This window comes from Protomyctophum bolini, assembly GCF_963924005.1.
Source record: "Protomyctophum bolini genome assembly, chromosome: 7".
In the NCBI taxonomy this organism is placed as follows: Eukaryota; Metazoa; Chordata; class Actinopteri; order Myctophiformes; family Myctophidae; genus Protomyctophum; species Protomyctophum bolini.
In genome coordinates this window covers 40,322,973-40,349,004 of record NC_137868.1, presented here as the reverse complement: position 1 = coordinate 40,349,004, position 26,032 = coordinate 40,322,973, and the positions used below count along the sequence as shown (strand labels likewise).

The 26,032-nt window shown below is 42.3% G+C and overlaps 2 protein-coding genes across 4 annotated transcripts; one reads left to right on the top strand and one right to left on the bottom strand.

Moving 5' to 3' along the window:
• Positions 1–1,480: 1,480 nt before the first annotated feature.
• rabac1 (Rab acceptor 1 (prenylated)) lies at positions 1,481–7,143 on the bottom strand. 2 transcript variants are annotated; one of them, XM_080768082.1, is made up of 6 exons: positions 7,049–7,143; positions 5,446–5,598; positions 4,807–5,016; positions 3,936–4,033; positions 3,228–3,329; positions 1,481–2,420 (listed from the first exon to the last, which is right to left on the bottom strand). In XM_080768082.1, exons 2-6 carry the CDS (start codon positions 5,574–5,576, stop codon positions 2,329–2,331), a joined length of 633 nt encoding a protein of 210 aa, XP_080624208.1. In that variant the 5' UTR covers positions 5,577–5,598; positions 7,049–7,143; the 3' UTR covers positions 1,481–2,328. The 2 variants fall into 2 exon arrangements, with proteins under 2 accessions (XP_080624208.1, XP_080624209.1); XM_080768083.1 differs by lacking the exon at positions 7,049–7,143 and adding an exon at positions 6,681–6,977.
• A 1,789-nt stretch (positions 7,144–8,932) lies between these two features.
• Positions 8,933–25,244, top strand: dedd1 (death effector domain-containing 1). Of its 2 annotated transcripts, none has more exons than XM_080769040.1 (7): positions 8,933–8,948; positions 9,455–9,544; positions 12,889–13,429; positions 13,710–13,826; positions 21,544–21,652; positions 22,007–22,294; positions 24,449–25,244. In XM_080769040.1, the coding sequence occupies exons 3-6, from the start codon at positions 12,955–12,957 to the stop codon at positions 22,290–22,292; spliced, it is 987 nt and encodes a 328-aa protein (XP_080625166.1). In that variant the 5' UTR covers positions 8,933–8,948; positions 9,455–9,544; positions 12,889–12,954; the 3' UTR covers positions 22,293–22,294; positions 24,449–25,244. The 2 variants fall into 2 exon arrangements, with proteins under 2 accessions (XP_080625166.1, XP_080625165.1); XM_080769039.1 differs by having other exon boundaries at positions 8,936–8,948; positions 9,364–9,544.
• The last annotated feature ends 788 nt before the right edge of the window (positions 25,245–26,032 follow it).

Genomic DNA, 26,032 nt, shown 5'->3' with positions numbered 1-26,032 from the left:
CTTATGCAATATCGTCAAAATACTGTATTAATTTATTTAATAAGGTTATATAATTTATGAAAAACACCACTGTACAATTAGAAATAAGGTTATTGGCCCTAAAATCTGAAACAATGCCCCATTTGGAAATGAATGACAATCATGTATCCAAAAATAGGAAATCCTACAAATTGCAAGGCTGACAATTAAGGTACTACAACCCCTCGTATATTTATTTTCATCTCATGGGACTACACAGAATTGCACCGCTTCACTGTCCCTCAAGGGTCATCTATTTTAAATTAAACTCTAGTGCCTATAGCTCTAGATCTGTCGTACAATGGTGCCGTGTGCCAGGAATAGCCAATCACAACTCGTGATCATCCACAGTGCGTCGTGAGCTTACATGTGGGCTATTTTCGGCACAGTATAAATAGATCAAAGACACGCTATGTGTGCGTGAGAGGGTGGTCCCTCACGGCCGCGTAGTGGCCTGTGAGAAGATTCATGTAGGCCTATATGTCGCTTTTGAGTAAGACCAACTTTTTCTGGCACAGCACAGCCATACCTGTAAAATCTTAAAATGCATGCATTCTCCCCCTCCCAACCCCCCTCGCTCTCTCTCACACATTTCCAATTTCCGCAATTTCCAATTTCCGCAATTTGCAATTTCCACAATTTGCAATTTCCGCAATTTTCAATTTCTGCAATTTTCAATTTCCGCAATTTCCCCAATTTCCGCAATTTCCAATTTCTCACACTCACACTCACACACACACACACACACATTTAGTCTTCTGGGTACACTCAGTTTCATATACATGTGCACCGATTCCGTCTTTGTCACTCATACTGACACACACCTTACTCTCCCACCCTCTCTCTCTAATTTCCCCTGTGTGTCTACACTCAGCGAGCTCACTGCAGTGCTCTCTCCTCTCTCTCTCCCTTTCCACCACCCTCCGTATAATAGAATATCGATCGCTAGCCTTTGCCGCAGTGTGTACGCGAGTGTGTCCGCATGTGTGAGTGTTTGTGTGTCGTGTGCATGATTGTATGTGAAGGGGGCCCCTCCAAGGTCATCTCCACGGCAACCCGAGCATGGGGTCCTCAAGCTGTGCTGTCACAGAGCACGAGAGCAGAGGTCACGGGGGGTCACACGAAGAGGGGGTGGGGTGGCGAGAGGGGGACAAGAGGGAGATGGTGGAGCACTGCGGCGTTTGGTGTGACGGAGACAGGGAAGGAGCCACAAGGGGTTGGAACTGACCTATTCCACTGGGTTACTTCCAAGGCTGTGCCAGAAGAATGAGGAGAAAACCTAGAAAAGAAAAGCTATAAGGGCCTAAGAGTTCACTCCGTGTAGCCTGCCTTGCATGCACAAACTAAAGTAAAGGCGTTGTTTTCGTCCACAAAACACAAACTACCTTCTCTGAGGTCAAATACAGCCTGGCTGGGGCCAGGTTACTGCAGTGACAAAATAATGAGATGTCAGGAGTTTTATTGCACTTCCCATTTTTTATTAACATACAAAATGTTTAACTGCAAGGTAGGAGAAAACAAATAATAGATTGCAAAATATAAAAGACAATGAGATGTAAAAGGTAAAAAGATCATCAGATTAATATGAAAAGTCAGCATTATATACCCAAATCTACCCGATAGATAGAAAGCTTGCAGGATGTCTCATACATATATCCGTTCTTTTTTTGTGCACTAATCATTGCAAAAACTGTGTGTAAAAATGGTTATCCTTAGGTGTTTTCAATTAGGTATCAGTGTGCATATTCACCATTATTTTTTATACATGAACTGAATGTAAGAAAATAAAGAAATAAATGTAACAGCCCAGAAGGTACTACAGGGAACATTTTGACACAAATAATGAGGCATCCAAGGTGATACATTTACAAGGAGAAGGCATAAGCTGCATTCCAATGTGCTGAAATATGTGTGTTGGTGAGTACTGGCATTCATATGTAATGAATAGAGTTCTAATATAGTGTAGTTCTAAGTGGGCTATGCAGTCTGTAACAACCATTTCAGAAACAATACAAAGTGCAGTCTAGGTATAATGACTGAATCACCACCTGCAGGTTAATTAAGGAGCGATCTAATTTAATAGAATGTAGTGCAATATAGACATACTGTACCTATCATAAAAGCCAGGTGCATCGTAAATTACGGTAGGAGGAGGAACACAAACACGTTTACCATACTTGCAGAACTGGGATCAGTTCCCCCCCTTTCTCCCGTCAATATTAGAGCAATCGCAGGGTCTGACTTGAGACTGATCTTAGACCAGTGCTTACGAGGTCATCCTCCAGCAGGGTCAGAGCTCACCACGGGTTTCTACACGGGCTCCATTAGAAGCTCATCGATGTCGGACGAGTTCTCCAGCTCGCGGAACGCAGCGTGCGAACCAATCACAAACAACGTTGCTCCTGAGAAAGGAAAGGATTTGATTGAATGACTAAATCATGGAGTCAGAGCCACAGTACCCCGATAAGAACAGTAGTAACTGGAGATGCACCATATAACCGGTAGCGTATGGATGGAAATCGGCCATAATAATGCCATATCTGTATCGAACCGGTCTCAAAATAATAATGTGACCGAGTACAAAGCTGTCCAGTCTGCCTGTCTCTATGATACGATACAACTTTATTGTCAGCTTGCACTGAAATTTGTTTTGTGTCCATGGCGTCACCGTTCAAGATACAGACAAGACATAGACACAATACATTGCAAAACGATAAGATATTACAGGATAAAAATCACGATAACAGACAAGAACATCAACATATCCTCTGGTTTAACGATTTTGGTTTAAAAGCAGGACAGACTGAGTTCTTTAGTCTGTTTCTTAAATTTAGGGACTCTAAACCGCCAACAGTTGATATTCATCTTTTAAATCATGTATGTCTGTCTCTTTAACAGCGTTAGCTGTTGATGATGAGGGCTTACCATCTACTTTCACCAGCAAAACAAAAATTATAATAAATAAAATTCAGTTATGAGTTCAATATAAATATAATGTAATATGTCGGCATCGGTCGATATGACCCTGCAATTAATTGGACATCGGTCATAATTTGATGCACGTAAATAGCGAAAATAGTCCATCTACAAGCTCACAACAGGTAGGAATGGAACATTCGTCGTGAGCTCCTAGATATTTTTGAAAGATCTTTTTTCTTTTTCAATAATAGATTAAATGCATAAGGTCGATTAACAGTTGCACCTCTTACCTAGAATCCAAAAGAGTGCCGCTCCAGCTCCAGCCAACCAGAAGACAGGGAGAGAAATACCCCCGGCCAAGCTCATTTGATGAGGCAGTGTCAGCTCCTTACCTGATGCAAACATAAACCATATCACTGAGAATGCATCTCGTCATGTTGAATAATCCTCTTATGAAGACACTTCAGGCCCATAATATAGCCTGACTTCAGTTTTAATGGACTGAAGTACTATGTAACCCAGATACCAAACATGGTAATCTGTCAATCATGTGATCAGTATAAAAGTGACATCACTTCCTGGACTTCCACTCCTGTGCTTGAGTGTTTGTTGGCAGCATGCTCAGCATCAAAAATGAACTTGCACTGATAGCATTTGAGCTACAGTTTTTTTTTAATTTATCCTAATGCTAAATGGTCTACTCTAGACTGTGTGGCTGCATTTCACTCCAAAGGATTACATCTTGTATGGAAGTGGAACATGTCAAATTTGCGAAACAGGATACACTTGGAGAACAGAGAGATGCAATGGGAAAATTCAGTTCTCAATGTAAATCACCGTTGATTGCAAATATTGCATTTATACCATCGTCTAGTGCCTTTATTAGTATCGGTTCAGGCATCGTTTACCACTTTAGCACGGTATCAGATCAAATCCCAACGATACCCAACTCTAACAAAAAATAAATGTTATCCGTCATCCATGGCAGCTTCACTCACCGAGAACAACCAGCTTGGACTCCAGGGACTTGAGGTGGATAATGTAGAAGGCACCAACATACACAGCCAAGGCAATGAGCAGCATAGGAGAGCTGATGCTGTGGGAGACAATAGACAAGGTTCAGTTTAATTTAACTTTACTATAGCAACAATTTCAAAGTTGAGAGATTTCTTTCTGAATCATTTCAGTCATTTTTGTTAGGTCTAGTACAGTAAGTGAGATTTATTTTTATTTATATGTGATTTCCTTTTCTTTTTTGGAACAAAAACAGCCATGGTAAAAGTCAGTTCTCAGATTGTGTCTGTGTGTGCCAGTGTGTAATGTCTATATTATATTTACCACTGAGGAGTTGCACAAAGTTTAATTGTACAGTGTACAATGATAAAGTTTCATTGTACAGTGTACAATGATAAATAAAGGAATTCTATTCCATTCTATCTACAAGAGCTGAGGAGGGGGAAAAGGAAAACCAAAGATATGATGAGTAAGCAAACTTTGTACGAAATGAAAAACTATGACTACATGAACTATAGCAACAGCATGGTGAAAATGCATTATTTATGTACTGTTATTTGATGTCTGCACCTTTTTTTGTTGTTGCTGAGAGTGATTATGGGTGTTGACAATTATTGTCTTTTTTAACACTGGTCAGATAATAACTGGCATTCAGAGCTAGGTGTGAAGGTTTGTATACTTTTTAAAAGATTCATGTTCCTGCTGCCATACAGGCAGCAGGACACATGTCCTCAGTGTGCATATCTCCTTCCTACAAAGCATTGTTTGCTTTGTACACAACATGCATTCTACTGTGCACTGGTGCATTTATCTTCTACCTTGTCATGTCAGTATTCAGTTCCATGTTGCTCTTACATGCAATAGAGGATGAGACCCAGGAAGATGAAGGTGTAATTGCTGTTGTAGGTGTCCACATTCCTCACCACCCTCTGACAAAGCTCTCCGAAGTTGCGGGGTTTGGAGAACTTGCGCTGGTCCACGAAGCCGGCCCATGGACGGATGGACTTCCGCCGTTTGTCCACAAAGTCCTTAGCCATGGCTACTGTGAAGCCTTTGGGCAGGAGCCTGTGAGGTGACACACAGAAGCCATGGTAAACTTGTGCTGTGATCACACTTGACTTAATGTACAGGTATACTGTGTTCATGTTCACTGATATATTCTGTCTGTGTTAGTCAACATTTACAATAATGCACATAGAACACATAATGCACATAGAGCGGCAGTGGCTCAGGGGTAACGGATGGCCGGATGGTAACCGCAAGGTTGCCAGTTCGATCCCGGGCTCCCCCAGAGTTAGTGTCGAAGTGTCCTTGAGCAAGACACTGAACCCCTAATTGCTCCTGATGTGCTGGTTGGTGCCTTGCATGGTTTCCGCCGCCATTGGTTTATGAATGGGTGAATCTATGTAAAGCGCCTTGGATAAAAGCGCTATATAAATGCACCATTTACCACATAGATGTAATAGACAGGAACTAAATAAAATGGAAGCTTACTTTGCCAGTACTCCTGCTCCCCCTACACCAGTAGGAGCAGCCTCATCAGCGGTGAACACGTCCCCGGTAAATGGTGCCTTGCTGCCCATGTCTACAAGGCAGTTCTCTCCTTTCGGAACTCCAGCAGTCATCTACAGAAGCCTCTATGTACTCCTGTAAAGAAATATATGTATAATTATACAATACAATATTATTGAGGCCAAACAAAGGTGGTCAAACATGTTAAGTATATTTATGGCTAGAAAGCACATTTACACATACACAGAATTTGTCTTCTGCTAGATCCCTACTGTTGATCCCTACTCTGGTGCAAATATTCAGCAGATTTAGAAGCCTGTAGTATAAATAAAAGACATGCTTACTTCAAGACTACAACTTCAAGTTAAATTGAAGATTGGCTATTACTATTGGCTAACCTCAGATTATTGGCTAAAATATTTTGGTGTGAGGGACAAAAGCCAACAGAATATAGATCCCAGTCAATTAAGTATTTCAGTCAGATAACTCACAAATAGATTTAACCAATATATTTATTATAGAATCAGAATAAGCGTGCATATATTATATTATCTTGGCATTCGGCTCTGCTGCAGTTTTCTCCCTGCTCAGCACAATTAAACACCATCATTAAACATAAAAAGCAGGGAGATAGATATACAATAACAACTCCCCATGGGGAACAGAAATAACAGAGTCCACCGCCACCGGTGGTGCTGGGGTGGCAGTGGGAGCAAACGTCACATAACCAGGAACCATGCAGAAGGAAGGCAGTAAGAAGCATGCAGTCTAGGTGAGCTTAAATACCCCACCCAATTGGTCAGCTGACTGCCACATCAGCGTATGTGGCAGTATGTATCTACACATATAGTAATGCAGCATATAAGCTACGTATCATATAGTTTAGGGCAGCCATTATATGGTGCTTGGAGACCAGCTTTAGCTCTAAGGCCAGTGCCTTTTGGTCAAGACAGCAGCAATTCTTGTAATTCCAGTTTCATTGGTTGAGCAACACTATCTTTCTTGTAAAAATAAACAAAAAAGAAACACTAAAGCATCATCCTATGTTAATTGTAACAAAACACTGTCTTTGTATTGTTTCAAAGCAAGTTTTGTAATTTACAGGCTATGTTACATATTAACTGGACTCAGAGCCTGAGTCCAGTTATAGGATTTAGACTGCAGTATGTTCTGTTACAGGCAGTAGAAAATGTCAATGGAAAATGTTGGTCACTCACCACTCACTACTTCATGGGTTTAGTGAAGTCACTGCCAGTCTGCCACATCAGCTCAAGACAGTACACTTCTTATAACGTTACAGTAACTCTACTCAGAACACACAGGGTGTGGTGTGGATATGACTATCCACCACACATATTATATCGCAGTAATAAAACACCTTTACTCGTTTGTTGTTGATCAGCGGCAGCATAACTAGCATCACTGATACGAATACCTAGCTAGCCTCACTAATCAAATATAGTCTATATTGTTTTTGCCTTTATATCAAAGGACGTCGCTTCGCTTCGGATGGTTTCGTATACATCAGAGAGCAAAAATGAAATCAAACTCAGAGACAGACATGTATAAAAATGTAAACACTCACAGCAGAAAGTTGCTCTGTTCTCCCTGTTCTTCGCTAGCGACGGATATGATGATGTGGAGATTATGTTCTTCTAAACTTCCTGTTGTTATAAACATGGGGGAAATAGCGCCACCTACTGGTAGTAATAACCAGTTATTATACTGTAGTAGATAGCCTAGTACATAACATAACCATAGGCATACAAATAATGACGATTTCCTGTATTAGCAGGGATAGCTGTCAGTGGGCTGTGTAAGAGACTCCTTGAGGAGGTCTTATAGTTTAGAGAGGATCTGTATCTTGCCTTTTAGGCGTTGGGGGAGGGAGTTGGATAGCTTGAGGCTTGAGCCCAGTATTTTAGTTATGGGGTACCTCCTTTTTATTATACTTACTCGCCATAGGATAGCCTACTTACTGTATGATATATTTACTTGTAGTATGTTATGTTATTGTTCTTCTTCTTCTGACTACTCTCTTCAGAGTCTCTGCTGAGTCTGCTCTAGTGCTCTGCTCGCCATACTAGGGTGATGTGGCCTGGCGTTACGCTGTCGACCGTTTCCGTGGCAACAAGTTTGATTGATTGATTGATTGAGATATTTATTAACAGCTTGCAGAATTACAGTACATTTCAAGCACAAACTCAATACAAAGACTGTTTACTGTGAGTGGACGACCCAATTAAGCATTACACTTGTTTACAAGAGGGTCCACCAACACCATGTTCAATTCATCAAAACATTTAGAGACGTGGTACAAATAGACACTTCTATATAGTCAAAGAACAGAACAGGTAGGCCTATTCATCCTAAAGGAGGTAAAAAGGGAAAAGATAAAGTAACATATAGGCCTACGGGGAAAAAGGGGTGGGCGGTGGTGGAGGGATTCAGATTTTACGGGGGCCAGTTTCGAGCCCTGTTATGCAGCCTATTTGATCTGTGGTGCGCTTGCTAGGCCTACAGTGCCACTGCCTACACTCTCAATTAGGGATTTCCCCAGAGGTTAATTTCACTGATGTGTAGGCCTACAGCCCTACAACCTTTATTCAAATAGTGTGAAGCTTGAACAATAGGTTAATTGCGGACGCTACAGAGAAACTGTGGATATTAACATATATACCAATAAGGACCCAGGCCAAATGCCATTGCGCAGTAGCCTACACCAACAAGTCTATGCGTGGCATGTGAAACTATATCGTGCTGTATTTTGCTTTCCATTTCATGGTCATGTGCGGAGAGAGAGAGAGAGAGAGAGAGAGAGAGAGAGAGGTGTGCATGGAATCATCGAGCGTGCGCATATATGGCACATCTCTCTCATGTATAGGTAATTGTCACGGAACTGTTGTTATGATATCCGTGGATATATACACGTACATATCCGTAGATACACACGGCTTGACAAACCGTGGATCTACAAGCTCCAAGTGTTGCTTCCACATGCAGCGCGGTGTGAGCTTGCAGATCGTCGGTGCCCCACTTACCATGAATCCAAGCAGAGGTCCTCACAACAAGTATAGGTAAAACACTGCACACTGACTGCACTTCAGTGATGCTTGCGGAACTCGACTTCGTCTCGTTCCCCTACCGCATCACTGTCGTGGCAATAATCACGTTAAACAACACCCACTCGTGTAATATTCCACCACGTCACGTGTATGCAAAAGCACAAGGGTATATTTTGCCTTCAATTCATTTTAACCTTAGTTCAATTTAACATTCACTTTTGATAATTACTGTGAGATCTTTCTAAAAGATGAAAAAAACGTTATTATTTGTTTATCGTAAGTACATAATATCGTAAATGAAATATGTCAAATTATTTAATGTGTGATAGGCAAACCACAAATGGCTCATACATACAATGAAGGCAATAACTACCCTAGGCACCAGCTTGTTGTTGAAAGGTCAGCTGTGTGTGAACACGGGTGAGTCTCATCGGATTCTCTGCTTACATTAAAACTCTAATAATAACAATAAATACAACGTTTTACACTGATTTTACAAACCAACTGTTGTCCCCCGTTGAGCAGTCGGGCGTGGGCCGTAGCGTAAGCGTTACAAAATGACCGTCGAATTATAAAAGTCAGTTTTTGGTCTGTAACGTTATGACCATTATTTCTGCAGTGTTGACATCATCTGTTTATGTTAATTTAAGGCACTATACATTTTTATTCCAATTTTAATTATTAATAGAACGAGCGACCGACTCGGCTGTTTATATTTATTTGTTAAAAACGTGGAGTAAATGTTAGCCATTTCTTCTGATATTGATGATGGAAAGTACGAGAACATCTCGGATTGTCGGATTCATCTCGGCTGTGTTGTTTTTTTCTTTTTCAGTGAAACGTGGTTGCGTAATCGTCACGTGTACTAGGCGTGTCGTATCTTAACAGCTCGCTGTGTGTATGTGTGTGTGTGCGTGCGTGTACAGGACAGAAAAGCACGACACCACACAACAACACAACGCCCTTTACACCACGTCCAGCTGACACAAAACGAGCCTCCGACAGCAGACACACAGGTATGTGTCCTTGTTTAGTGAAATACGTACCGTCGACTTGACGCCAAATCCACTGCACCGCAGGTGTTTCGGTTTAAGCTGTGAAAATAGCAGATCTTACAGCCCACAACGTATTGCCAGGCAACGAGTGGTGAGTTTGTACATCGGCTGTTTCCGCTATTTCGTCCTACAACATATTGCTTACCAGGGCTTTCATATTGGTTAAATGCATCGGTGGTGATCTGGTTGTTGTATAGTTACGACAGAACACGATACAGATACACACTGATGCAGTGCACACTGCACATATGTCATCTTTGTTTCTCGACTGGTTCTTATTGTTACTTGCGCAAGCAGAGCGCGCAAGTAATCATTTCGCTTGGTCTCTTCGAAGTGAAGCCAAGTTTTCTTCAACCGTAAGTCTGTGCCTGGTTTGCTGGGACCAGTTACAACATTACGTCATCCTTGAGAGAGTACATGGTGTGTATATGATGTAATGTTACAAGTTACAAGTTACAAGTTACAACATTACGTCATATACACACCATGTACTCTCTCAAGGATGACGTAATGTTGTAACTGGTCCCAGCAAACCAGGCACAGACTTACGGTTGAAAAAAACTTGGCTTCACTTTTTGGAACCAAGTAACCACAGTATACTGCTAATCAAATTACAACTACATACTCTGTATGTAGTTGTAATGTGATTTGTAATTTGTAAATCTGTGCCTGGTCTGCTGGGACCAGACTACACAGATGACCATATCTCTTACGTCATCACTGAGAGCTAGTCATACATATACACACCATGTACTCTGGTCCCAGTTCTCAACGATGACGTAATGTTGTAACTGGTCCCAGCAAACCAGGCACAGACTTACGGTTGAAAAAAACTTGGCTTCACTTTTTGGAACAAAGTAACCACGGTATACTGCTAATCAAATTACAACTACATACTCTGTATGTATAAACTGAATTAAACACATTTCTCAAGAAAATGGTAAAGTATCTAACATCTCCGACTTCCACAATTATGATAATAGGAGATTTCAATGAAGACCATTATACTGAAAAAGATATAAATATAAAGACCTTCATGTCAAGATTAGGCTTTAAACAATTAAATACAAATCCAACTACAGATTTCGGAAGTATTTTAGATCATGTATATTTCAACAAATTTGAAAGTATTATTACAGAAATTGAAGTTAGAGACACATATTACTCTGATCATGATTTAGTATTAATATCACTATAGTACAAAATGAAATACATTTAAAACAATTGACAATTTACAATAAGTAATAAAATAATTATACTGTATAATATATTTTAATTCAGTTTATATACCTTTTTTTTCATCACATATCAATGATTCATTTTTCTGTAAAAAAGTAGTTAGGTAGCAAATAGTTACACGTAATGATTATACATTTCAAACGTTCCTTCACAGAGATACTGAGATGTGATACTTTCCAGCGGTCGAAAGTACTTGCGCGCTCTAAATGGCCTACTAGTGTGCAACAAGCAAGTATGCACTCGGCAGAGTGCAGTTCTAGTTTATTTTATTTTTATATATATTTTTCCATCACAATGTAAAATAAAATATTTGATTAGCTTTGGCGTTTGACGAAATGTCACGTAATTGACACTTGCCAACTACTAAAATAGTGTCATGCTAACTTCTTCCTGTGATATATCTCACATTGTACAACTATACAAGATTGTGTATGTAATGTAGTCTTTGAAAGTAGGAACCTTTTTCCCCCACAGCAAACACAAGCACATAAACACCATTTTTCACACAACATAAACGTTCTAACTAGATAGAAGTTTACTCCCTGTTTCTGTGCTTGTGATATCTGTATATCTGCTGACAGGAATATAAACTTGGACCCACCCATGCAAGCTCCCTAGGCTAGCAACGACCATGTCTATTCCATCAAGTGCTCCATTATCAACAGATGTATAGAATAAAACAACTCATATACAGCTTAGAGTACAGTACAGCGAACCATCTCTCTAAAAGATACATTAATTAAGTAGCCTAGCCCTATAACATAGCCCAGAGCCATAGAGTAAGACAGAGTTACGACATTGAGGGGGCAGAAAACAGCCCGGTCACGTGGTTCATGTAACTCGTTTGTCACTGTAAAGCCTATAGACTCCAATGCATTCCACAAACTTCCGGTTCAGGCCTTTGTCACTGTTCACCAATAGAAGTCTATGTAGAAGAGCTGCCATTGGACTGGCCCCATGAAGTGAACAGAGTTGTCGTAACTCTGTCTTACTCTATGGCTCTGACAAGATTGGGTATTGGGTAAGACTGACGTTATACCTTTCGGGACCTTTCACTGGTTAGTCTCAACCATTACTCAATGGCTCTGGTCTCAGACCCTGCGGTGGATATTTTGACATTCCGTTTTGTTTTTGTTTTTTGGAATGTCACCACTACTGTTGGAGCAGCCATAACCTAAACGGGTTCATCTCAATGTTCTGGGCATCATTGTAATGTTAGTGTTTAGTAAAAAGCAGGTAAAAGAGTAACGTTTGATGCAGACTAACATCAGTCACTATAGAGCGCCGCAGTCCCTCCCCCTTTCAGAAAAACGAGTGGCCCAGGAAATGAAACCCCAATGCATTCTCCCATCGGCACTTCTTATATAATTTATTTAAAGATGGTTACGCCGCGGACAAAGCCAACTCGGATCGTGACAAATCATGACAATGAACACAATGTTTTGGGCCGATCAAATCATTAGAAAGAAGAAAAGAAAGTCAGGAGACAACACTATTTGTTTTGTTTTTCGTCTTATAAATTATTTGATCGGCCCAAAACATTGTGTTCATTGTCATGATTTGTCACGATCCGAGTTGGCTTTGTCCGCGGCGTAACCGTCTTTAAATAAATTATATAAGAAGTGCCGATGGGAGAATGTTGCATTGGGGTTTCATTTCCTGGGCCACTCGTTTTTCTGAAAGGGGGAGGGACTGCGGCGCTCTATACCGTTCACTGTAGTAGAAGAGGTGCGCCTGGTGAGGGTTTAAACCCTGCAGCTATGTCGAGTCCGCCTACAGGAAATGCGTAAGCTGTGACCATGAGACCCGTTTCTGAATGGTATGTGAAGAAGCATTCATGATGACAGCTAGTCCGCTACTTTACATATTCTCTTCCAGCTGTCGTACTCATAACTGCGACAACATAGATTCGGCAGTTAACAAGGTCACTCGTTAAACCGAAACACCTGCTTGGTGTAGGAGAGAACAATATTACATCCATCCATGACAGCATTAATCCACATGAACTGTTGTCTCTCACCGCCTGACCGTGTGTATTTGTGTGTGTCCATTACATGTCTTTATAGCTAACCAGTGTTGACCAGGTTGGAGAGGCTGGAGAGAAGAGGCTGTTTTTCAGACCACTGGCCAAAATGTTTCGACACTACACCAGGCTCAGACACTCGCTCTACTGGGACGAGACGGAATGCCTCAATTACTATGGCATGCTCTCTCTCCATGAAATCTTTGAAATCGTCGGTTCTCAGTTGACGGAGACAGATGTCGAAGTCCTGTCTTTCCTCCTGGACGAAACCTTTCCCGGGCGACATCCGCTCGACCCGGCAGGATGGCGGGCCGAGCTCGGCCCGGAGGACGCCAACGCCAACGTGGGTGAGCCACCAGCTCCTGCTCCCGCGCTGCTGAATGCCTGGAGGCGGATCGAGCCCAGAGGCTCTGTCTGCCCCATTGCAGCGAGACACAGGCCAAAGACTGGCACGGAGCTACTTCTGGAGCTGGAGAAGAGAGGCTACCTCAGCGAGGAGAGTGTGGAGCCACTGCTGCAGCTGCTGAGAGTTCTCACGCGACACGACCTGCTGCACTTGGTGTCGCGCAAGAAAAGGAGAACCGGTGAGGACACGTAATGTATATCATCACATGCCCAGTGTCTTTTGGAGAGACTCAGACTTAAACTATGGAAGTGAGGGCTGTGTACAACGTAAAGACACGCACGTTCCAACAGTATAACACTGAATAACTGGAAACTACCTGCAGTGTAAGACAGAATTTGGTGCATTGAAATTGAACTGTAACATTAAAAGCCATAGTGCTCTGATGCCTCCTGGACGAGTGGTAGAATGTTTATTTATCCTCTCCTCTGGGTCTGATATCTGTGTCTGTGATCTTCCAGACTTCTCCCCTCCCTCGCCTGAACCTGCTAAGAAGAAGAGGAAGCGGAAACGTCTCCCCTGGACAGTTAACAAGGGCCACAAAACTGCTCCGCCACCACCAGAGAAAGCCTCCTGCGGTAAGAACTGCCTCCATATCTATGTCATCCTTTCTCTTCATTAGCTTTCCAACTTTGTGTTCCAACATCGCATCAACACTCCTCTTTGTGTTGCTCTCGCTCATACCCGTCTTCATTCATCCAACCTCCTCTCAGTCCCCCACATGATGGAACATGGCTTTTTAACCTAGTGTACTATCAACCGATTGACTCATTTGGGCATTAAGTTGAGGATTTGAATACAGGAATTGTCTGTGCACTTTTGATTGTTCCCTGTTCTCTTCCTTATGCTTTGCTTTGTTCAAACCTCAACTAATGTTAGACCTGGAAGGAATCCCGCTATGCTCTGTCTGACTACATAATGGCTATGTGGCTCCACTGTCCTTAATCGTCTTAGACAGGCCGGCAGGCAAAGACTACTGTCTGTTCTCGTCCCTGTCTGTGTCCATCCATTCATCCATGTGCCTGTGAGCAGCTAAATCTCAGACGCCATTAGACCTATCGATGTGAAACTTTGCATGCACAGCATTGCCTACTCCCAGGAGGCCATGGAAGACACTCCACCCCAAATTGGCCTCATGGTGGAGCAATACCAGGGCGCTTCGCATTGCGATCCTTTTTCAGAAAACCATTTTTTAAGGCATTTGTAGAGTCGGCCTCAGGGTTCACTTGTGAAACTTGGTCGTACAATTAAAAACATAAATCCTTGCATTTCTTGGATCATGACAGAACTCATGGCACGACTAACTGAGTGCTTACCTAGTTTTAAGTATTACTTAAACATTCTGAGGATTCCTTGTGACAGAACGTGTGCCAGATCAGATTATGTGATTTGTGGCCTTTGTCACGTAGTCTTTATAAAACAAACATGTCTCAAATTAACAGACTAATTATAATTTCTGCAATTCCTGAATTCCCTGTTGCAGGGCGGGGTTGAAATTCTACACCATGCCCTTTGTGTCATGACATGGATATACAACCATGATGAGGAATGGCCTGCAGAATGTCTGCATGCTTGTGCTGCCAAAAGCCCCTTTTTAATATAAAAGCCCATTGAACTGTAACAGAACACCAGGTGTGCTATTGTTTTGGGAAAAATATTGGCAAGAATACCTAAGTTTTAGCCTATGTGGGGAGGAGGCTTCTACATTCGCCCTGTTTCTTAATAATTTTGGCATGCATGAATGAAAACACAATTCTTACATTAAAAGCCCTGTTATTTTTCTAAGTAGTTAAGTTCCAGCTGAAATTATGTGAAGAAACTAGACTTTCCCATCCATGTTACTCATCTCATTGTCCTAGCATCTCCATAAACCATAATGCAACTGCTGGGAGATTCTACCTTTACTTCCATTTCTCTGTGGCAATTCAGTAGCCTTGTTTTCTCTTCCCTCATCACATTTTCTACCTCTCAAACAACAAATTGTTTTCAGCTGCTGTTACAAGCTCATTCTGGTAGGTGATCTGTTCTCATTTGCTGTTATAAGACTTGCCCACCACTAGATTCAGGCATTTGTTCTCCGTTCTTTTAGCTTGAATCCAAGTGACACTAAAGTGCCAACCATCACAGCTCACATTCCCTAACAATGCCAGAAAAATAATGATATTTGAAACCATTCATCTAGCTGAAGATTCCCACTTGATATTGGAAAGCTGTATAGCAAAATCCTCAATGTTCGTTATTTCTGCCTTTTTATTCATGACCGATGCTAGTTCCTGTTACCGCAAAAAGCTTGAACTTACACTCTCCATACATGGATCTGCCCCTCTGTTTGAAATTATTTGGCCATTCATGCTGCCCCTCTCAAAAGCGACACCTTGCGAATGCCTTCCATCGCGTGTTGATCAAAACATGATTTCCCCCCCCGAACAAAGGCCTGTTGATTCAGATAGACATAACCAAGCCATCTACAAATGAAGACAGCCCCTCCATGCTAAGCTGCTGTAAGAGTGATGTAACGTTGCCTGTGAACTGTGACCATGTTGCTGTCTTGACTCCGCATTTAATTCCACCAGGTTGACTCAGGACTTGACGAGTAACCCTAGGAACATGATGGAGAAAGAGAAAGACAGTGAGGCTGGGGAACAAAACAAAAAACAAGTTTGTTGCACCACTGTCCATACGTTCAGCAGTGTGTGTGATGATCAGCTCAGTGGTTCGCTGTCTCACAAGTCTGGTCCGATGCCTAAGGTAAAAGAGGCCTCCTTCCTCACAATGGGGATTTGAGGCTGTCTCTATGATCTGTATTCAATGCCTGTGTATTACATTATAGCTGTCCTCCTTCCTTATGCCCTTCAGAAAAACGAAACAAAGCAAGTTTGCTCTCAACAAACCGTCCTTGCAACTTTAGTGTCATACACTGTTACTGAGATGGCTTCTGTTACTTTTGAAGTTCTTTCTACGTAATAGTTTTAGCTTTTTTGATGAGGGCTTTCTCATTGTTTCACAGAACCGATGAAGTGCTCACACCAAAACATTTAAAATAATTCTTTATCTCGATGCCAGTGTGAATTCTACTACATTTGATTTATGAAGAATATGAATGGATATTGGTCCAACATCAAATCTCTTTTCTTTTTTATTGTCAATTCATCAAATCTCGATAATTGCGTGCAATTTTATTTTATTGCACAAAGTTTAGAGATTATCATTAATATTGAACCCAAAAGTACTTTTAACTTTGACTTTGGGAGTCAACTGTTGTGGCAAATTTGTTGAGCCCATTGGTTCATTCATACAAATATCGGCTCCTCTTGTCACAAATGTCAATCATACGACTTGAACGAACCCAAATGAAAACCGGCAAACTATATATGATGACATAAATCATCTTAAATGTATTTAAAGTAGTCTGGTAAAGGATATACAATTAATTATGCGCATTCACCTCCACTGTCAACAATATTACCAGTAAATTATACACATTTATTAATAGGTGGGAACATTTTCCACAGCATGGCAACTCTACCACCTATGCGGTCTCTGTTGATCATCAATGCTAAACGTGTGTCATGGCTGCTGTTTTCTCAGGCCCAAACCTGTACAATCGCGTTACTCACACAGTTCTGAAGAGAAATCTGCACTGCAAAGTGGTGCTTTGCTGAGAGAAACCCCTTGCTTGATCTAATCTCTGTGCCCTATGAGTGTACAGTGTGTGTGTGTGTATGGTCACAGGGTGCAGAGATAGATAGGGCTCGTCAGTCCGATGTTGGCTTACAGCATTCAGGCCCTACCTCTGCTACCACTCTGTGTACTCACTGTTGCAACTCATCTCTCAGAGCATTTTCTGTGAAGTGTCTCATTTACAACCGTGCCAGTTGAAAGCTGCTCTTACGAATGCCCACAAAGTGTTGTAACAGGCAGCTAAGAGGACCCTCTTTCATGCAATCTAAATGGGATGCTTGTGAAGGCCCCCGTTGTAAAGAACCTCACTGAAGGTACACTAGGGTGATTTTAACGTCACAAGGCCGTCTAGTGAGTCCACATGATTGGGCCGTGTTGTATAGTCGGAAGGCCATGGATACAAACCCTCTGCCCATTATGCATCCTACTGAATAGTCCTTGAGAAAGACTAATCTCTACCTGCTCCTTCATTCTAAAGGTAGATTTGTAACCACTTTGCTTGAAAAGAGATAATTTTTACAAAGACAAATGTCATTTTGTCTAGCCAAGTGACACTTGGGCAAAGGATAAATTAGCCCTGAGGATGTGAAATTAAATGTCGTCATCGTCATTAAGTTCAGGGGTTACGTTAATGGCTAGGTCAGTCGAGGTTACTCCCAAGCATCCTGTTTACATGCATACTACCATGGAGATGAAGCACGTCTGAGCTAACCACTATATCGCTGAATTTAGACCTCCATTACAACTAATAGAAATGAGTGCTGTGTCATGCCATGTTTGTTCTTAAGAAAACCACCCATTCGACAGATATCCTGAATCCAACCCACCTGTGCTTGTCTCTTCTCTCCTTTTTTTCTCTATGTTCACAGTTCTAAACAGGCCAACCTGAGAGTGTGTCAGGAAAACCCTCCTCATTCACAATGAGGGGGAGAGAACGGACTGTAATCGCTCAAACCATGCAAACTGGTACAGAGAGCGATTAGTTTTTCTGTCTTAAGAGAGGGGTCTGTGTGGACCGTCTCTTGATACCTCCCCTAACTCCACTCGGTCAGTCGTTCAGCAGAAAAACGGATCGATAGAGAGTTGAAGCTCTCCGCAACCAAGTGACTCCTTGTAAATGGGTACTTAAACTTTTTTTTTTTTTTGGGTCGGGGTGAGATTGAAGAAGCCAAACGGGTTCTGTACAGTGTGTTTTTAAAGTGAGAAAATGAAAGCTGTGTCTCCTAATGTCCTGTCTAAGTGGATCCCTCTGTGTCTGATGAAGCATGAAGCTCTCTGTAACCCTAACAAAATGGCCCTTTTTTTTCTCTTTTTTTTTTACGGCCCTCTCCACTTCACCACCTTCTCCTCCTTCAATTCCATCTTGCCCGTTCGGAAATGGGGCAGTAGGGAATAAAAGGCAATCTATAATCTCTAAATATAGTAATTGCATGATTGCAGGTGGTTATCACAGCCACGTGCCCAACCATAGATGTCGTAACAGTCCCACTGTTAAAAAGAAATGTCTGTTAAAAGAAAGTTTTGCTGCCGTGTTCAATAGTCACTCCTGTTTGGCATTCAGTTAACCCCCCTCCCCTGAGCAGAGAATGTGCTCACTAAGCACATTCTGTCATTTGTCGATTTGACACAGAGTTGGCAGGAATGGATAACTATAGCCTTCGAGAGCTGCCATGATGTGTGTTATGATGAGGTGCCTCTAAACATGTCAAAATGCTGTATCTCTTTTTGTCCATGGAGTTTACTTGCAGAAATGCATCTCTAGATTCAATGCAATCTGTTAGATGTTGTAACAGAAGGGCTTAAATAACATTATGTCAACATAGGATCTCACTCATGTCATGTTGCCATAAGAGTAGAGTTCTGTGTCAATGCAAACAACATATTTTGAGTTATTGTACTGTAACATTGCTTTCATGAACCACAAAAGAACCTATTCAATCAATTATCCTAGTGTGAGTTTTCTTGTGTGTGCGACTGTAAATAACTTGAATTTAATGCTATTCTTCCACAAGTAAAATATTGATTGAATCTAGTTCACTTCCAACCTTTTTTAAATACTTGTAAGCCTGTTGTCAAACCCTGGGGATAACTTTGTTTTTAATCTCCCCCTTTGATCCAGTCCTGTCTATATGAAAAGCATCCTCATTAGAGCCCTGTGAAGTTCAAGCAGGGAACCAGTGTTTGGTTTTCACTCTCCTTCAAAATGTCAAGACATGCATAATCGATGCCCTAACTCAACATTTGCATTTCCGATGGTCGGCCTCCAAAGCTGGGCCTCTTCCGACTCTCATTCCACTTTCCCGTAGGGGAAATGGAACGAGCCAATTCCATTGAACACGGCCAGTGAGATCACACAGCTGTCCAGCTGAATTTAATGCTCTTGATCGTATGATAATTTACTATTGGTCCATCCTCTTTGTGCTCTCGTTTGAAGATAAGTCACCTCCTGTGTCTAAACTGAAACCTGGTTCGTTGTCTTCACCAACCTTCACGGGTATATGTATTCAATAATACGTACATATGGCTTTGACTCCCGATTAGTTAACATAGGTATTCATTCAGTGCCCCTAATGTAAAAAGAGTGTATTCTTGTTTAATCCTCAACCTTTGCTGCTGATGTAGTTGAACCTTTTTAACCCATTAAGACCAGACAAAAGTTTTATGAAAAATATATGTTTCTATATCAGTGGTTCTCAAACTATTTCATGACAAGGACCCCAAAAAGTATATGTAATTGGCCGCCGACCCACATCTGAAAATACGTTGTTCCAGGGACCCTCCACCAACCGGAAGCAAAGAAACAAAGACTGGAGTTCAAAACGTTCGCTGTGAAAGAATATATATTCAAAGATGTGCACACATTTTCACGATTTCTTTCCAAAAAATAGCAGATTTACAAGCTCGTAGCGTGGCACTCGGTGCCGTGCTATGAGCTTGTAGATCTGCTATTTTTCAACAGCTGAGAGTTTAAAATAATGGTTAAAAGCTCTAAGGTGACACAGACGCGTCCTCAGGTCTAAATGGGTTAAATGAACCAAAGCCATATCTTCATTTCTGCTTTAGTTTTTGATATCTATATTTGGACTGTATTTTAAGAAGTCTCAGTAGGGGAGAGTCAGGCTGGGCATTGAAGAGGAAAAATCTAGAAAAGCTACTATATCATTTTTAATTGACAATGTTGTTAGAAAATGATAACTATCGTTGCAGGAGGAATTTGGGGTGGTGGGGGTTGATGGCGGGTGGGAGTGAAGGGAGGGCTGGATTTTTGTTTCAGCGAAAGTCGTCCGGCAATGATTTCCACTCTTCCGAGCTCTGACATGAGAGGACGATCACACAGGAGCTCTTGCTCAGTACAGTATGTATCATTCTGAACCTTCTCGCTGTGCTGCATGATCGCAAATCCTTTTCCACAGTGGATCCCATCATGGATTGAGTTAAATCAGTTAGAACATGGTGCTCGAAACAAACAAACAGACAAACAAAGATAATTGAAAAAAGACTTCAGCAGACCTCAACGAAATGCCAACTTTAGAAACTTGCCTTGTATAGTCCACGACATGCTATTTGTATATTTTCCTGTGGCGCTGTCAGGTCTTTAAAGATATACACCAAACTGCAATCCTTCGCCTCCCTAATTGAATGGTGATTTGACAAAGAAACTGGAAGTAGACGACGAACAGGATGCCACATATCAATTTTCCATTCCATTGATCTGTTCTGATGATGTTCAGTCCACAGCTGTTCAGCTGCCCTCAAAGATTACATTTATTAGTTGAGGTTAAATATGAGACCACAGAAATTTGGGGATAAGCTACGATTACGGTGGGGCGTAATCTACAGGACACACTGCTGGTTGTTCCTGTGTAGAAGAACATCTTAATTCTCAACATCACCAGTCCATTTTGAAGGCCCTCCATTCTGTGAGTGTCATGCCAGTAGTAGCCTGTTTAAAAGAATGTGATTGGTACAGCTCCACTCCCGTACTTTTTGGCTGTTTTGCTCTGCCCTACTGCACCGCTATACACCGCTTTAAGAATATGAAATGGAATTGCATCCTTAATTTTGTTACGTGTTATGCCAGTGAACAACTGTACCTCTAGTCAAGTCGGTACCTTTTTTTTATTCTTGTCAAAGTCCCCCATCTGCTACTCCAAAGTCCAGACACTCCTTATAATCCTTGGTCTGATGCACCAAATGTAGATGAGCGTAAACCAACTGACTTTAATGATGTCATATGTGTCCCATGTTTCTTTCCCTTATTTGGACCCCATGACCCCCCTCCCCGCCCCCCCCCCCCCCCACTCCCCTTTTCCTGTTCCGTCCCCATCTTGTCTGGCTTCACGACCATTTTTATCCCCCCCTGTCGTTTTGTCCGTGGCCCCAATGTGACCTCTCCTCGCCTCTCCCCTTTTAACGTTCATGTGACCATCCTCTTCACCTTGACTCGTTTCATTTATGTACGCAACCCCCATTCCTGTGTGCCTTCCCCGCGTGCTCATATAATTTGTTTTCTCTCTTCTACCTCTCATCTGTACCATTATCTCCCACTCCCGCCTCCCCCCTTACCCCCCTCCTTTTCCTCTACCACGCCACCCAACCACCATCAACCCTCAGATGTGCGCCTGCGCGTGCGGGCTGAGTACCTGCAGCAGGAGTCGGCGCTTCGCAACGGAGTCATTTCAGACAAGCAGCAGCCTCTGGAGCGGCAGTTTGAGTTGTTCAGGTACTGCTAACCTTTTGGACTTATTGCATGCTTTGTGTACAGTAAGTGTATCATTTACACACTGTCTGTGTACAGTCTGTCTTCATTGTTTTTAAACGTGCTCTTGCAGTATTTGTTAGGCTGTTCAAAATGAACTAAACTAACTTGAACTAAGCAACATTTTACATGGAAATCACAACTAAATTTAACAATCGCCTTGATTGAATCTCGGTGCACATTAGGCCTGACCTCGATTAGTTTGACTTAGAGATTGGCCTAATTTTATACGCACACGCACGTGCACACGCGCTTATTGAGAGAAACCATGAAAGTATGTTAAATGGAATTGATTGTGACTCTGCGTCCCTGTCTCAGCCGTGCCAGCTCACTGCTGCGGGAGCTGGAGGTGGGCTCTGTGGTGTGCGACATCAAGTTCACAGAGCTGGATAACCTGGAGGCCTTCTGGAGCGACTACCTCCGCGGCGCCCTGCTGGAGGCCCTCAAAGGAGTCTTCATCACCGACTGGATGAGGTCAGAGGCGGGGCCCGACGGTGTGCGCCTGCTCATCAACGTGGACCAGGATGATTATGAGGAGGGACGCCTGGTGCTAATGGCAGGAAGATGTCGAAATAACAACGGGACGATGCCAAACACCTGTTAATGGTAAAACCAACACACACACACACACACACACACACGTGTACATGTATTTCAGCTCACATAAACAACAGGACGATGCCAAACACCTGTTAATGGTAAAACCAACACACACACACACACACACGCGTGCGTACATGTATTTCAGCTCACATAAAGGAACTTCAGCTCGTGTTGCCTGTCAATGGTGAAGCCGACATACTTGGCTTCAGCATTTGCTTGGGTTTAACTTTTTGGCATGGTCAGTGAAAGACATATTGCCAATAGTTGGATCTGCATTTTTACCAGTCAGGTTCACAAATAGGCATGATGTCGAACCAGTAGAGCCAACTCTCGTCTGACCTCTTAAAGTTCCACAATTATTCTTAATGAACTCACCTGGTATGGCTATGGTCATTACTGTTGCTGGCCTGGGTTTGTATCCATACCAAGGCTTCTCACTGCATATCTTCCCCCTCTCACTCCTTTCCTGACTCTCCACTATCACTATCGAATAAAGATATAACATTTTTATAAAACACATTTAGAGCTGCTCATTATCTGAGCTGATTTCTCAGTGGATGTTTTTCCAGACTAATATCTTGAAGTGAAAACTCGGCTCGACAAGATTAAGCCTGGCTATGCGAGGCTATATTTATTGTACTAGATAAGAGTTATCTGAGTCTTGGGTGTGTGGAGGTCATGTGATAGTATGCGATAGGATATGGTATGGATATATACAGTATATACAGGTTACAACCTGGTTGTGGTGTTCTAACACCATTCAATAGATCTATTGGTACGTAAAACAGACGTCCAAAGTAGTTAGTTGTAACAAAGTACCTTTTGTGTAATGGCACATCAAGGAGCGGCACCACAAAGCATGTAGCCTTAACAAAAACCATTACCACTACACAGGATGATTTGTAGATATAGCTCGTTATTGGTCGAGTGTGAAATTAAGATAATATATAAATATAAATATATTATGGGAAAAGGGATTACACTAACCCAATTCCAGTATTCGAAAATCGAGTTTTTATTTGCATCAATGAATTGCTTTGTAAAAAGCAATTCCCCTAATATAGAAAAAGACCTCTTACTATAGTGTCTCACAAAAATAGCTGATCTTCAAGCTCACAGCTCCGTTATTTGATCTATTTTTAAAACATTTTGCCAGACAATATTATATTGATTACTTTGAAAAATGAATGGTGATTGATAGATTTATTGAATAACAATTTAAGTCACATTTAACTTATTTAACAAAATATTGATAATTGTAAATGTTGCTGATATGGTCAAATTAGGCTCTGACAGTTGGTTTCAGGTCTTTCTTTTCTTTTTGGGTAATTATTTTTAAGCACCCCCCTTCCCCATTTCTAGTCATGTAATATATTGAATGGCCACTAGATGGCAGACCCTGCCATGGCTTGTTATTGAGCACAGCAAACCTCACAAGACTGAAATCTGAAAGGCTTTTAGGTTTTATCCTTCTCATTGTTTGCTAATGAAAGTGACGCATAGAGGTATTGGACAGCGGTGTCATGCTTGTAGAACGCAGTACCACGCCGTGGCACCAGTAATTTTTGGGACGCACCTAATCAATCTCGCATCACCAGACTTTCCCAGACTACCCCCACGTAACCCACCCCCCTATTTTCACACCGTGTCAAGTACCGTGCCGAATCAAATGGCTACTACTTTATACCTGAGTGCATGTGGCCTATACGGTAAGCATGCACACTTACAGCATAGGCTATGGCTCCAGTAGGCTACTACTACTACTGCTGCTGTGAGGTGTTCTGCATCACAAGAATGCCTCCTCCATCAAAGAACGGATTCATTCGTCCAAAGCAAACTTTTTAGTTTCGCTGGTGTGCAGTAAAGATGTTTGTCTGACTATTTTAAGTCTACTTTTGTGTTTGTGTCTAAAACTCTCATACGCTATTTAATAGGCTTAGGCAATATCAGCTGTTCTGCGTGCATGCCGCGATGCGCACATGCACGCGACGTCATTAAGACGCCGTGGTACCAGTAAAAAGAACTCCCGCAGCAGTGAGCTGGCACGGCTGAGACAGGGAAGCAGAGTCACAATCAATTCCATTTAAAAAACCATGACACCACTGGTATTTTAGGAGGGGGGGAAAAACTGCTTTCCTTTTGTGGTTTGCTATACAGGTGCTGCTCCATAGGAAACGGTGTCAGTCGAAGAACAGGAAACGAGCAAGCCTGCACCAGCCCTACCAACAGGAAAGCCCCTGCAGACAGTGCCACGCTTGAATAAAAGGACAGACACTCTGTCTGACTGTTCGACTTCACAAACCACTCCGTTCTTTTGAGACATACAGGTTGCACTAGCTTCTGAAGCACACATACATACACACACTTGTCAAGTGCCATGTCCATCATTTATTCAAGCTTGGAGACTGTTGTGTAGTTTCGATGTGTATCCACATGCCAACCAAAGACTGTCATGAATACCCTTTGACCAGCCATGTGAACTGCAACCTTGCAAGGCAAGCTTCGACCGGGAGAGATTTGTCAGGTTTTCGTTAAAGGACTAAGATGGAAGGAACCAGGTTTTGTCACCACGCATCGACAAAAGCTCTTAGTCCTCTCGGAGGAAAAACAAAGACACATCGTATTGAAAGTACAAACGTGAGCATCGTTTTTTCTTTATCTATGAGGGAATTTTCGTTTTACCATACATTGATGGGCGAGGGAGTAATGGATTGTTTGTCTAGAATTTGCACTAGCTTCGGCGCTGGTGTGCCTACAGTAGTTTCCACTCCGATAACAAAACACCGGTGCTCTCCATCACTGCGGGGCTGCGATAACCCAACTTGGCTGTGATTGCTGTGGTCAGTGAACATGGCAGGTGCCAGCAGATGACAGCAGTGATTAGGAGCGGTCTTCAGCCGACCATGGAAGATTCATCATCGCAAGCTTGTCAACACACGAGAAGGGATATAACGCAAGGGGGGGGGGGATGGGGGTTCGCTTCCGAGGCTCCCAGCTTAGGTACCCGGCACTCTGCGAGAGCTTCCCTTAGTAAAGTGAAAGCACAGGATGGCCGTCGGTCAATAGAAGCGATGTTGCGTGGGGGGGGGGACGGGGGGGGGACGGGGGGGGGACGGCGCTAGTGAGGGTAGATCTGAATCAAAAGTGCACATCCCTGGCTCCACTCAGCCCTGCCGTGTAAGGGCCGTTGGAGTGGCTCACGGACAGCTGTCTAGCCACCCTGCTGGAACTAATGCCTGGACTTCACTCATAGAGGACGATCAATAACGGCCCTCTCGCTCTAAGTCCCCTCATACGAGCGCGACTTAAGACAGACTGCTCGCTGCACCGACTGAAGAGAGACATGTGCTCCATCCATGGGACCAAGGCAAGAGACGAGCACAGGAAGAGAGAGGGGGGGGGGGGGGACGACTTGTTGCAATTACCTTTCTGTCTGTATGTGCATTAATGAAATTATTAATATATCTCTGTACTGCATTTACCTTTCTGTCTGTGCATTAATGTCAATTATTAATTATATCTGTACTGTTCATAGGTGGGAAAAAAGCTGGGGAAATGTCATTGCCGTGTGTAGGGGGGGTAGACTTTAGTTTAAAAAGCTGGACATTTAATTTTTTTTTGCATGGCATGTCTTTTTGTTGTGTTAATTTTAATACATTAGTAATACTTTCTGATTAAAAAAATAATTATTCTGTATTCAAGGTTTGGATATTTCTTTTTTGAATGGACAAATCCGTATTA

What these genes read in the sequence shown, in the direction of transcription:
- rabac1 (XM_080768082.1), bottom strand. Translation starts at nt 5,576, where the DNA reads ATGACTGCTGGAGTTCCGAAAGGAGAGAACTGCCTTGTAGACATGGGC. An exon ending in GGAGCAGGAGTACTGGCAAA is followed by an intron (nt 5,017 to 5,445) that starts GTAAGCTTCCAT and finishes GTCACCTCACAG; the next exon opens with GCTCCTGCCCAAAGGCTTCA. An exon ending in GTCCAAGCTGGTTGTTCTCG is followed by an intron (nt 3,330 to 3,935) that starts GTGAGTGAAGCT and finishes TGTTTGCATCAG; the next exon opens with GTAAGGAGCTGACACTGCCT.
- dedd1 (XM_080769040.1), top strand. Translation starts at nt 12,955, where the DNA reads ATGTTTCGACACTACACCAGGCTCAGACACTCGCTCTACTGGGACGAG. An exon ending in GCGCAAGAAAAGGAGAACCG is followed by an intron (nt 13,430 to 13,709) that starts GTGAGGACACGT and finishes GTGATCTTCCAG; the next exon opens with ACTTCTCCCCTCCCTCGCCT. An exon ending in CGGCAGTTTGAGTTGTTCAG is followed by an intron (nt 21,653 to 22,006) that starts GTACTGCTAACC and finishes TCCCTGTCTCAG; the next exon opens with CCGTGCCAGCTCACTGCTGC.